We start from the raw sequence: 14777 nt of genomic DNA on the forward strand, positions 1-14777 counted from the left end.
TTATTTTTCATGAATACAGGTAAAGGAATTGTATTCACTATATATAATGGGAAGTGGTTTGAATCGACATGCAGGTGGCCAGAATATGTCTGATTACAGGGTGCAGGCTGTACAGGATTGATTGCTGGCATTATGAAGAAAATCCTTAAGAAGACTTACACTATTTCTTATTCCACGTGCCAAAGAGCTGCCGATAAAGTGAAACTGCACCCATACAAGGTGTCTGTGGTGCAACAGTCGCTTCCATTGGATTTGGAGGAACATGTATCACATCAGGCAATGTTTCGTATTTCCAAGTTGCTGTTTTCGTTGATTGTCTGATTAATTTTGAAGGACCACTGCCTTCATTAACATTGCATCATCTCACTGTTTTGTTTGCTCCTGGTTGTTGGTATAAGCCGTAACCCATGTTAAGGCAGTTGTCCTTTGAAATTAAAGGCAATCAACAAGAACAGCAATGTGGAAATACAATACTGTAACTGCATTAATCATGCCAAACCATGAAACCATGACCATATTTTGTAACATGCAAGATAAAGTACATGTCCGTTTTCATAGAAAACTATACACAAATTAAAAAGTTATTGAGAAATGTTTGGACTTTCTAACAAGAGGATTGCCCTGTATAAACATTACAGATGGGATAAGATTGATTGGTACACGATGAGTAGAAAGTTATATAGGTAGCTTGGTTTATTGGTATTTCTATAAATATCCTGTAATTTAGGGCAAAATTCTGCCATTTTGGTATTTTTAATGAATTATAAAGGCATAATACAAGAACCATGTTTGTGTAAAGTAAATGTATAAACATGCCTTTGTAAGTAGTCATTATATATATCAATAAAGAAGTGAACAAATGTTTCAGGTTCTTTATGGAACATTTATAATTATGTATCAGTTCAATGGAATATTGGTTGTCAGTACTTGGACAGTGTCAGAAAACAATTCATATCATTCCATCCCTAACATAAAGAAGTAATGCATGTAACATAATAAAGGTAAAAGGTAAAATGTAAAGTTCAGTAACATAAAATCAGGGTTCCACTACATATGCTCTCAAAGTAAACAGCATATCAATCACTGCTTGCAGTATACATGAAAATCATTACATATTGTTTCAATAAGTTTTGAATAGTCATTTTCAACAGTATTGAATAAAGGTTTGTAAACCTCTCTTTTCTTGCACCAGATCTCGCAAAAAGGCTGCTGAAGGAGAACTTGTTGTTCCAGAAAAAGGAAATCGTGTATGTCAGCTGCGGTACTTCAGTAACATAGCTGGATACAATGGTGTAAGTATCATGTATTTGTTTATAATTTGTTATTTAGTGATGTAATTTCCTGAAAAGTAGATTAAATGGTAAGAGCATAGAACAGCATTTCTATAACATTGAAGCTTCTGATTGCACAGAAACTAGTAAGATATATTTTTTCTTTCACAATTTTTTGTGATCGGTAGTACATGCATATTTCGTTTTTGACGAAAACACGAAATGTGAAATAACACATTTTAATGTTAATTTTTAATGTTTCTGAAAGGTGTGAGGTGCATTTTCCTATCCTGTTTTGTCACGAAATAATGCAAAATAGACTCTTAAACACGAAATTTAGAGTTTACTTAGCGACGCGACACTTTCTGAAGATTTGAATTATCCTCTGAGATATGCAATTCTTGGAAAATAGATTAATTCTGCTGTAAATATTTGAGAAACAAGAATGGACCCCTTTATACAGGAATAAACTTAATACTCTGGTAACTACCTAAATGTGCTATTAGAAGGGTTATGTTTATTTTGTAATAAGTGCAGTTTTTAGATCAAATTTTGGATTATGTTCACAATTTTAAAACCAAAATGTAATTTTATATACTGTTTTTGATCAGTTTTTTCACCGCTATAACACCAAAAGTTTATTTTGTTTACCGCTTTCGAACCCAAAATTGACTTCATTTTTGTATCAATATTTTGCTTTTTTATTTACCAAAAATATGTGCCTCTAGTGATCAGTATAGCTGATTTCTCAATACATTGTTTAATTGTTCTCCAGATATATTTCTTTCAAATCCAACTAGTGAAAGAATATGGGTTTGTCCAACAGCAATGCCAGTGTATTGCTATTGGCCGATACCAATGGTATCTGTATCAAAAAGTATTGGTTCAGATTTAACCACTATTACCAGCCATAATTTTTTGGAATGCAGGAATCTTGCAAAACCTGCAAAAACACAATACAATACTTTCTCAGTCTAAATATCCTAGAAATTATGCAAAATGCCTAATTTTCATTATCTGGCAACAACATTGAGAGTAGAAATGGATTTTGTGATTAAATAATTATCTTATGTGAAAATATAAACATTTTAAAGCAAAACTCTGGTAGATTGATTGATATGGCATAGCTCCAACTGAAAAGCATAGTTTTAAAATTTATGAATATTCTGAACTACTTTAATTTTTTTCAATTTTCAATTGTGGGAATCAATAAGTGTATGGATATCAGATAACAGTGATATTTGTTCAGCACTAGAGAGAGCATTATTATTCATGTGATACCACTGCTGGCACTGCTAGAAGTTTTGCAATGGAATCTATGCTTAAATAGTTAACTAGGTTGTGGTATCATTTGGAAAGATATACCATTGTCTCCAATGTATTACTTCTTACTACAATTACAATTTATTTGAAAGTATTGCTTCCAGCCAAGTTCTGCATGATACGGGGTGGGCCAAGATAAACTGAACCCAAACAAGTACTGAATATATGAACTGAAAGGATTCAGATTAGGGTCCTTCAGGATACTCTGGCATGTTGTTCGCGACACTCCCGCCTGCTGTGACAGCCGCGTCGTGGACTTAGTGGGGCTCTGCAACATCCGAATATCTTCCTTCTTCATCTTGGTCCTTTCCAAACGTGGGTATTCATGCTTCTTATCGACCACGGATCCTGTTGCCTCAAACTTCTTTATGAGTTCGTGTGTGGATGACTTGGCGGATGGTGTCCTGTTGAATTCGGCACAGAATTTTTCTTGTGCTCCTTTCACTGATCTGCCCTGTGAGGATATTCATCCTTTACAATGAATATCCTGGCCTCCTTCGTCAGCTGCATTTGTGTCTACACTGGTGATTAGCTTTACCTCGATTGTTGCCTTAGGTTTACCCCTCCCTGCACTTTTCCCTCTCTCCATTCACGATCAAGGTCAGTTCAATGTCAATGTCAATGTGCGTCTTTCACAGCTCCCTACGTTGAAAACGAAATATTATTATTATTGCATGTTGCTACATCGAATATCTTCTCCCATGTCAGGTTCGGTTTTTCTTGGCCCACCCAGTATAATGTCAACCAATGTAACAGTTTTCTTTCAGTTTTCTGCACCTTCTGTCTGATGATTTGAAAATGAAGAAACTAGACTATTGTTTAAATATATTTTGTTCGTTATTTGTGCTCTTGTTTCTTAGAAATTGAACTGTCTGTAGGCATACTCTAATATTTTCTTCTTTCAAACAAATGAAATACAATTTTGAACGATGCTAAAATAAAATGGACAAGAAACAGTGTTATTAAGTATTATGACTGCATATTTTCTAGGGATATAACAGACTATCAGTATTTGTTGATGCAGACATCAGCATATCGATTTAATGGTAAAATTGAAGCCAACTTTACCTATCCAATATTTCTGTGAAGAGCCTACAACTTGGTGTAAAATTTTGTTATTTTTTTTATGAGTGTAATGGTATAATTCATAAACAAAGTAACAGCAAAAAGTCATGTCAGTCCATCCATAATATTTTCTTAATTTCTGAATCTTAAATACTCGTATACAGTTTATTCATTAATTTATTGTTATCTTTTTCTGCTTTTTTTTATTTCTTGGAAAATCTCAAACTATTTCCAGAATATTTCAGACATGAATTTTACTTTTTTTCCTTCAAGGTGTTCATATGTGGTCCATATCCTCATTGGGTATTCTTGACATCAAGAGGAGAACTTAGAACACATCCAATGGGTATAGATGGTCCAATTACGTGTTTTGCTGCTTTCCATAATGTTAACTGTCCCCAAGGTTTCCTTTATTTCAATAAACAGGTAAATTTATATATACATTTTTAACATGTCTCTTGTGTTCATGTTTCAGGAAATAAAATGTGATAGCATAATAAAGTACTAACTTATCTGCAAAACTGATTTTTGAAAGTGCTATTAATATCAGGGGCCATCCTCTCAGGAACTTGTGGTATGTTGGCAGTGACCACCAAAATTAATAGAACTTCAAAAATTAGTTTTGCAGATATTCTGGTACATAGCCTGTGTAGTGTAATAACAACAAAAATTCTTTACTGCAAGCACTTTGTGTAGAGAAGTTTTAAATTTCCTTTATCCCTAGAACATTATTGTGTAACTAGTGCTACATAAATTTTACGTACATGAAGGAATCGATTTTTAACACAACCTCTACATAATGAAAACAAAATGATGATTCTTTGTGAACATTATTTTATTTATTTGCCTTATATTGGTGTTATATTCTTCTTTTTAAAATGTATAAACATGGGTTTATTAAACATAGAATATTTTAAGAGAATGTCTTGATTGAAAGCCCGTACATACATTATGAATGAAGGTGAAAAGTTGAAACAATAATAAACAAACATTCATATCCATAACACTGTAAATAAGGAATGAATGTAAAGTCTTACAGGAAAATAGTGTATGCTTCTAAAGTTTTGTTTTCAAAATCTGACTATCCAAATCGAATTTACAAATGTCAAAATTACGAGCACGATTTTCTTCTATTACTAGCGCTACGTATTATTGATGTACAGAGTCCAACATAACGAACAAATTAAAGACGTTCAATGCTTGCACCCTCCTTATCACAGTGCTGCCTCCTGTCTTGACAGAATACCCAAGGCACTGCTAGGTGCAGGGGTGAGTGGGTGCAAAGTGGGAGGTAGGGAAGGGATTTGAGTGCAAGGCATACGTAAATTTTACGTACGTTAGTGTTCTAGGGTTAATCATACCTATTACTTTCTGAATTGGGATCAATATTAAATACTTTAGTACTAATTATGATTGTGAAAAGACTGAAGTAAATTTCATATTAGAGCTACTACTACTTTTTCCCTTTCATTCTTGTATTTTGTACCTTGTAGCAAATATTTTTATAAAGATCATGTGTGTTTAGAAATGGGGAGGAGAAAGAACAGTTTACCTGATTCTTGTTGGGGAATCCTGATGATAAAAAGACCTGTAGGAAGGCCAGGAAATAAGTGTAAGCATGATGTTGAATTAAGTCTGAAAGGGCAGATGAGAAACTTGTGTTGCTGCAGAAATGCCAGAGTTATGGGGTGTTCAGAAATAAGTTTAATCAACAGTTTTATTATATTAATGCTTATAAGAAATAATACATAATGGCACAATTGTTATTTTTCTCTCTTTGACTGAGTTTTCATCATCAGGTATTTATGCATTGGTAGAGGCATGAAAATTTCGTTTTTGACGAAAATATGAAATAACATGCTGTAATGTTCATTTTCATGTCTGAAAGGTGTGAAGTGCATTTTCCTACCCTGTTTTGTCACGAAATAATGCGAAATGAACTGCAAAATGCGAAATATACTCTTAAACATGAAATTTACTGTTCATATACAGACGTGACTCTTTCTGAAGGCTGAAGTATCCTGTGAGTTATGCAATTCACGGAAAATTGATTAATTCTGCTGTAAATATTTGTGAAGCAAAAATGGACCCCTTTATACAGGAATAAACTTAATATTCTGGTAACTACATAAATGTGCTATTAGAAGGCATAAGTTTATTTGTGTAATTAAGTACAGTTTTTAAATCAAATTTAGGATTATATTTACAATTTTAAAACCAAAATGTCATTTTATATACCACTTTTGATGTGATTATTCACCGCTATAACACCGAAATTTCATTTTATTTACCGCTTTTGAACCCGAAATCAACTTTGTTTTTGTACCGAAATTTTGCTTTTTTTTATTTGCCAAAAATATGTGCCTCTATGCATTAGTAATCATGTAAATTTGTGTGTACACTTTCAGGCTGAACTTCGAATCTGTGTTCTACCAACACACTTGTCATATGATGCCCCTTGGCCAGTGAGGAAAGTTCCTCTTCGCTGCACTCCTCATTTTGCTACATATCATTTGGAAAGCAAGACGTACTGTGTGGTTACAAGCTCAGCAGAGCCATCAAACAAGTTATATGTCTTCAATGGTGAAGATAAGGTGAGTTCATGATTGTAACATTTAACTGATGTAACTTTCATATATTACATTTGAAGGTGTATAAGTTGTAAGCTTGATTTGGTTGTTCATGCTATACAGTTCAATAATGTAAAATTATGGCGAATTCAGTGGACCAAGGTGGGAAAACTTTCAATTAACGAGAATTGAAAATCTGGTATGTGAAGTTGGGATTCCACTGTACTTGTATTTGTGTTAAAATATAAACAACTTCACCATTGTTGCTCTGTCCACATTTTACACACGGATGTGGTGTATCATTATATTTTTTTTACCTCTACTACAAATATAAAAATTAGGGATGGGACCGATTAATCGGTACTCTATCGGTATCGGCCGATATAGGCATATCGGTGTATCGGTTTATCGGTAAAATTACCGATTATTTTACCGATCCGATATATCGATAAATATCTTATAATTTAGTGCAAAATTCTGCCATTTTGTTGTAATTTTTATGGATAATCTCCATGCCCTACTTTCTGAAAAAGTAAATGTCTAAATATCCAACTTCTTTCGCAATGCAATCAGCTCGAAATACGTATTTATTACGGAGATCAATGAAAATTTTCAGGTTCTTCAAGGACCATTTCTAATTTTATATCGGATCGGTAGAATATCGGTTATCGGTATCGGTAAATTTTATAACGGTACTGTATCGGTATCGGCCAAAATTTCATATCGGCCCATCCCTAATAAAAATTAATAGTAGTGATAACTGATTATGCACCAATATCATATTATATAATAGTTGGATCTGACAGATTTATCGGTCTGTGTCTATTTTGATTTGTTTTTTGTTGTTTAGCATCGATTTTCTATCATTTTTGGCAAATTTTGATGATGAGGATGAGTGATGATATAATGAGTGGTAACTCACAAGGAACACTCATGCCCAGGTTGGGATTTGAACTCCGGACCCTTGGTGTCATAGCATTTGTGCTAACCACTCTACCACAGAGGTCAGCTAGTACTCGATTTAGTATCAGCCGATATAGGCATCAGCCTAATCAGAACCTCATAGAGGGTTGAAACGTCACGTGTTAAGTGTTTTTTTTTCCTTTCTTGCATGGTGTAATTGACCAGTTTCATAACGAGCCTAAAGTTACCATGAGAAAAAATAAATCGTGTGCTTAAAAATGAAAAAGAAAACAAGTTCAAATTCCAACCTCATTTTTTTTATTTTATATTCAACAATTAAAAAAATGGTGTATATACATTGTAAACTGCATTTAGAAATGTATTAAAATCATTTGTTCTTTTTGTTTTTCCACACAGGAACTTTCTGTTGAGGAAAGAGGAGATAGATTTCCATTCCCTCATGTTGAACGATTCAGTATTCTTTTGTTTTCTCCAGTATCTTGGGAGGTAAGAGAAAATTCTGTATTATGCAGGTACTGGTAGAAAATAAATTATGATTATGAACTTCATACTTATAAATTAGGAAATTTTGTCTTTATTACATACAAATAGCAAAACTGATGTGCTTCTGCATTTCAGTCTGCAAATATTAACATCACTTTACCACATTACACTGGGGATAGAATAACTATATCATTCTAACTATAGAATCAAGTAGAAAATAAGATATGTTGACATTTTTTCCCCCACAAATCTCAATGATGTTCATGTCATTCATTAATTTTTCAGTACCATGTTGTTGATTGAATTTATGTCCTTTATTAAGGCATTGCGTAGCTTTAAAAATATTGTTCAATTGACTACCTACTATAACTATAATCCTCGGTAGGGCTGTGTTTTGTCCTCAAAGACACATGTTGATTTATTGGGTTGACCCATAAGTCCTGGCATTTTTTTTAAGTGAAAATTTTGCGTGAAAAATAAAATGTGTTGGCAATGCGTTTTATGTTATTCGATAGAGAATTATGTGCTCTACAAAATAGTGTGTTTAGTTTTTTTATGCTGATATACTTTTTGTTTCTTTCAGGTCATTAAAATGGAGTGTCGACAAAAAAGAGCATTTTCGACACCTTCTGCTGTTTGTGTTTAATCGAGGTGCCAAAGCCACAGAAGCTGTTCGAGAGATTTGTGAAGTGTATGGCGAAGAAGCGATGCCTCTTAGTACGGCTCAAAATTGGTTTAAGCGATTCAAAGATGGCAATTTCAACCTCAAAGACATGCATCGCACCGGACGCTCCGTTCAGTTCGATGAGGAGCGACTGAATCAGCTTATTCACGAAGATCCACACCAAACGACGAGGGAATTGGCAGAGATAATGGAATGCTCCCACAGTACCATAGAGCATCACTCGATGGGAAAGGTTCAGAAGTTGGGCGCATGGGTTCTGCGTGCTTTGAACAACAACAAAAATCAACGAGCCACGATCTCCGCCGGTTTGCTTGCCCGTCATCGGTCAACTCATGGACACAAGCAGCGATTCCTCTACCGAATTGCTTAAACCAATTTTGAGCCATCCTAAGAGGCATCGCTTCTTCGCCATACACTTCACAAATCTCTCGAGCAGTTTCTGTGGCTTTGGCACCTCGATTAAACGCAAACAGCAGAAGGTGTCGAAAATGCTCTTTTTTGTCGACTTGACACTCCATTTTAATGACCTGAAAAGAACCAAAAGTATATCAACATAAAAAAACTAAACACACTATTTTGTAGACCACATAATTCTCTATCGAATAACATAAAATGCATTGCCAACACATTTTATTTTTCACGCAAAATTTTCACTTAAAAAAAAAATGCCAGGGCTTATGGGCCAACCCAATAGTTACGGTAACCCAAGTGTTGATGCACCCAAAATATTTTAATTCAATCAATAATTTATATTCCTTTTTGGTGGCCAAGCCACATATAGTCCATGAGCTAGGGCTCAAAATTTCACTTATTGGTACCACCTGGAGTGGCTAGTTCTAGTAATGATTTTTATAATGCTCCATGTGTGAGGGAAATTTTCTGTTGTGATAACCTCAGCAGAGTGGTAGCTTAAGGGGAGTTACAAGCACTTTTGTCTCTATATCCGTGAATGGCTTTTCGGAATGATAAAAATGACAATGAACTTAATTCAAAGCAACATAAGCTACAAAATTATTTTACATTACTTTGTTTTAGCAAAAGTTGATTGCACATGGTAATATGGAATGCAATAATAGCAATTAAACTCTTGTAGTTAGTTTTAGGACTAGTAGACTGCTTCAGTAAGTATAATGACTAACATGAAAGATACAAATTATTTTATTGTTAATGGTTAACCTCGAGAGTATTGTTACTTATTATTACAAATCAAATTAGGATCAGCACCACGGTTTAACGTTACAACAATCAAACATCATACTGCTCACATATATCATCGTCTGAGTCCTCAAGTTGAGAATCAGATTTTTCATCTTCCTGCTGTTTCTGGTTACTGTAGGGTTGGAACTTGCACATGTATGTACAATTGAGACTATTGGACAGGCAAGTGCAGTTTGGCAGTTTGCAGGAACGCACATAATTACATGCTAACATTTCCAAAACCACATCAGGTTCAGATTGAGAACGCATCCACTGAATGACAAGGTTGCCATCTTCGCCATTGGTCCATCCATATTCAGTAGGGCTTTGCATCGTCGTAGGGTTTGCCTGCAAGCAACACTTCCATATTGCTGCCTGGTAGTTGGCTCGTAGAACGTGCATGAAGAGACATTCCTTGCATGGTGGTAGGTGGCTGGATTCAACCTCTCCCCTCTTGGTACAGAAAAGTTGATAGCGAAGTTCATTTACCTTGTCTGCGTTGGCAGTGGCAATATACATGCAGCAGGTAAACTTTTTGATTTTATGGAAGACTTCATCACTCACGTCCCATGACTGGCCAAGCTGAATGAAGATTTCCTGGTAGGAACGGTCTTTTTTAACCACATCCCATGACCCACAAAGGCACTGACAGTGTGACAACCTGTGAAGGCAAGTAAGCCAATCAGACTGTCGCACATGGTTTGTCCGATTTAACTTGCTAGCTTTCTGATGCCAACAAAGTGTGTCCTATTCTGAGCCCCACGCTTCTGGTAAATGGGGCATGAGATCTGATTTTGGAACCCGAGAGAAAGAACCATGACATCGGTATCTTCAACTGTAATCACGATTGCCTTTGACCCAGCATTTGCAGCATGCAAGGCATGTAGGAACAGACGAGTGTCGGCTTCCTCTTGTGTGGACCGCAACTCTTCCACTTCTTCCCACTCAATCTCCATTATCTCGTAACAGGTTTCCTCGCAGGTCACATACAGGACTTTGGTATTGAACATGTTTCTACATCGCCTGGATTTCCACTCTTCTACTAGGAACTTAATAAGGCTGGTCTTATTGAGAGAACTACACAAGAAATTTCATCATTGCTGGTTGTGATGTCCTGCAATGCTACTACATTGGAGAGTTGTGGATGGACCCTTGTTCAACCTTTCAGCATCTTCGATTGAATGCTGGCGGTAGACATCAAAGACATCTACCCTTTCACTCTGTGCTCCTTCATCGAGGTCTCTGGTCAAAGCCAACACTGCCAGATGTGCAAATGTTTTGTTTCCCATCATTTTTTGCACAAGGTTCATCCCATCAATGATGGTGCTTGATGATGCTGGAATATCTTCAGCAAAGGCAACATTGTTTTCGAGTTCTCTGGCAAATGCAGCCTTTTTTGTCTTTCGAAGGGAACCATCAATGGGCCCAGTGGGTGGGCCAGAACCTCTTTCTTGTTCAGGTTTCTACTTTTTGCTACCAGGATCATGTGACTAAAGGTGTTTTGGTCTGCTTTCAGAACCACTTCTGATTTTGATCTACGGATTGTCTTTGTGCAGACATTGGAGAATGTCTTCCGGTTTTGCCTCCCCATCTTATCATGAAATTTCACCAAAGATGGATCTTCATCTAACCGTTCACTTAAATGCCTGGTAGGCTTCCTCTCCCGACTTCAAGAGTGCTCAGAAGATCCTTGACTACATCTGGTGGGATCATGCTGCCAGTGGACAGACTTACCGAGTCAGCTTCATCAGGAGACATAGGATTCAGCCTGCTATTCTCCATGAGATCAATGAGAGACTTCACATATGTTTTTTGTAGATCTGGATGGGATAATTTGGACTTGCTTTGACCTATCATGCCTCTCAGCTGCTTCAAATACATGGTTTTGTACTCAGCTGTAAGGTAGTACCTGGCCACAGCTCCTCCCTTCAAACTGAACCCCCTTGTCCCTCCTGGTGGCTGGGTATCTTTGTTCACAGTTCCTTCAATTGTTTGGTCAACAGGGATTCAACTAAAAGTGTTGGTGGAACTGAGTTGAACTGAAAAGCCTCCTTGCATGAATTCAGAGTGCACATCTGGATGTGTAGTTGCAAGTTGCCACATCTGTGCATAATAGTACGGGAGGTAGCATGCACAATTTTGTCTGTCATATGCAAAGCACCATGGTATCATTGCTCGTATAGATGATAAATGTAGCATCCAGATTCCAGCTCTAGATGCTCAGATCAGGCCTAGCAAGATCTCCACCATATCTAAATAAGACATCCAGAAGCATGACAGTTTTCCATTCTCACTTACAAGAAATTCACGATAGACTCCAAACAGACCAATAATGATTGCACATGAGGGTTTTTGGAGAAGTTCCATCAGGGAGGCTTGTGACAATTCCTGTCCAAGATCTTCAATGGTCTGCAGTGTCTTATACCAGTGAACCACATCTATTGCATGAGTAGCTTCCAACCATGACAGAAAACCTTTCCATGTCAATTTCATGAAAGCTTCATACACCAGCTTATGTAGCCGAACTGCTCTTGTACTTTCGACGTTCCATACAGCCAGCAATGGAGCCTTCGGCTATCACTCCAGACTCAATGCAGAGATCTTGAAGTCTAGCATCTCTAAATCGCTTCCCTATTATTGCTAACAGTGTGCAGATGGTATGGAATACTCCAAGCCTAACGATGATGGTATTCTGGAATTTGTCTGTGGTTGTTTCCATATGATCTCGACAACTTTTGCATACAATGCTTGGTCGAAGATGCAAACAATCTTTGTCAGGTCCAAGGACTTCATAATGCTCAGTGACTGATTAAGCACCTCATTAACGGTAGACATTTGAGTTTGCTGGCGCATTGATTGTTGGCAGGTAGCCTACATTGTCTGCATTGACTGCAACTTGATCTCGAGTCTGAATGTTGAAGCTGGTCTAGCTGCTGATTGATTGGCTTTCTTGCTGTAACATTCATGTCAGAACCCATATGAGGGTTTTCTTTCTGGAAAGCTGAGTCTCAGCTGCAGCGTCGGCATCTACTGCTTTAGTTTGAGGTGATTCCACTCGTGATCCAGCATTGTATGTTGGTAATATTGGTCAGTGCTTCTCTGCTTTGTTTTTGCAACAGTGTATATGGGATGAACTGGAACTGAGTCGATCACCTTTGCCTGAACTGCAATCCCATTGTCTGTGCGAGATGTCCCAGGCCAAGGTTGTAAAGACACCGGGTTTTATGTTAGCTGGTAATGCTACGGCACTATGATGATGAGAGTTTTGAAGGCACACGGCAGTGTTGATCTCTTTCATCATTGTACAGTATAAATGACACGCTGTGGCCAAGTCGATTGAGGACAGTTATCAACTCTACATTTTCTGTTAGTGATTTCACACTGAATGGCAGAATGAAATGTTTGGGAGGCTTGATCTTTCCATGTGTAACTGCATATATTATGTCCTGGCCAAACAAATGCATAAGTCGCTGGATTCTCTGGGATGCATCGGTAGTGTCGTTGGATCCCGTGAGTAGATAGCACAGGACAGGACATCCATCAAGGACTTGGGGATGATGTCACATTCGGTTCTACTTCTGGCGGCCAGGCTTCACGAGCATGTAGGTTGTTGATGTCAGCTCTCACTTTCATGGCTGTTTGAGGTACAATGTCTTCAACAGAATTGGCCTTCAGACGGAACTACATTTTCAGAGATTGGATTTCTATGGCAAGTTTGTACATGGAGAGGTTATCTGGATAGAAGAGAAATTTTCCTTTGTCATTGGGAAAAATGTGTAAGGATCCAGCTTACGCCTTATATGCTTCTTAGTCGATTCTTTAACTTTGGTAAAGCCCAAGCTCTTCATTGAATTAACCAATCTAGAAGAGAAATCAGCCATTGTCATCACCTGAGGGTTAGTAAAATGTTCTGTTCTGTGAAAATAAACTAGTTCATTGTATGACTCACACACAGCAGCTTCATCGTTTTTTCGGATATCAACATCTGCCATCTTGGATTGGCCGCCATTTCTATTACGAGCCACCACTTTGAGATGGCAATCATGGTTTTTTGGTATCCTTACACACCCATATAACTGTGGCATAAAGGAAAATTAGTACCCCAAATTTATACCAAATTCTTAGCTGGCCTATAGACTATAACTGATGCAATGAATGCGAAAACATGTTACTCTTGAGAAAAATGGAAAAGCTACTCATTTGGAAAGGTTATCACATATTTTTTTACTTATATTGGTGTAACAGATATTTCAGTACCATTGAAGTTTTGCCACCTTGGGTGGTACCAACATCTGGTCTGGCCTATGGACTAATAATGGATAAAGTCAAGAGGCATAGCATGTTGCAATGTTATTTTCAGGGTAGTTTGTAGGGTAGGAATTTCAGCCTGTTTTTTTAACAATAAGTCCTTAACAAGAGATTTTCTCCTGACTACAATGGTACATTTATTTATATGTGGCATCATCCCACAAATCTAGTTTCATGAGCATTTTGTTTTCACACTCCCTGCTTCAGACTATCATTCAAGTATTGCTTCTTTGTTTGTTGCATTCTTGACAATTGGGAGTATAAGAGGACTTCTGTGTGCATTATTCTCCACTGATTTTGCAGACAAACATGCAACAACTATGATAATTCCACATCATAATGTTTCTGTGTAACTGTTAAGATACATTTTCGCACATTTCCTTTGTTCTTGCTCTTGAATTACATTGGATCTTTTGCATGTTCTCTGAAAGTTCAAGTTTAATATCTGCATGCTTCCTGGAAATCAAGTGATTCCTGTAAGAATTTAATTTGCACATGCAAGAGTATGATTGGACCTTTTTTTTGGCCTCAGAAAGTAATGTATTTTACTTTTTTTTAAGGTTATACCAAACACAAAAATGGAATTGGATGAGTGGGAGCATGTAACATGCCTTAAAAATGTAAATTTGGCATATGAAGGTACAAGGAGTGGTTTGAAAGGTTACATAGCAATTGGTACAAATTATAATTATGGTGAAGATGTTACTAGTCGAGGAAGGGTAAGTGATACACTTATTTTTCCACTGATAGTGTTTTGTAGGAGCAGATGTAAGAACAGATTAGTAAGCACGTGCACAATGGTTATTTCATATAACCTGTCAATTCAGACATGTCCAAGTTGTATATTATCTGCTTGTCAAGATATTCAAATATCAAATGCCTAAGAGTTAGTTGAAAATATGCATTCTTTCAAAAATATTGCAAGATTTAATTGAGTGCCAACTGTTGGAC

General features: G+C 36.8%; 1 protein-coding gene across 1 annotated transcript in view; it reads left to right on the plus strand.

Annotated features, from left to right (window-relative positions):
* Cpsf160 (cleavage and polyadenylation specificity factor subunit 1) overlaps nt 1–14777 on the plus strand; it is an 83601-nt gene that overhangs the window by 54237 nt on the left and 14587 nt on the right. The window contains exons 16-20 of the mRNA XM_083138992.1: nt 1193–1292; nt 3933–4085; nt 6068–6253; nt 7550–7639; nt 14387–14545. Of these exons, the coding sequence (XP_082995118.1) occupies nt 1193–1292; nt 3933–4085; nt 6068–6253; nt 7550–7639; nt 14387–14545 (688 nt within the window). The remainder of the gene's footprint in view (nt 1–1192; nt 1293–3932; nt 4086–6067; nt 6254–7549; nt 7640–14386; nt 14546–14777) is intronic.

This window comes from Lepisma saccharinum, chromosome 17 (assembly GCF_977018435.1).
Source record: "Lepisma saccharinum chromosome 17, izLepSacc3.1, whole genome shotgun sequence".
Lineage (NCBI taxonomy): Eukaryota > Metazoa > Arthropoda > Insecta > Zygentoma > Lepismatidae > Lepisma > Lepisma saccharinum.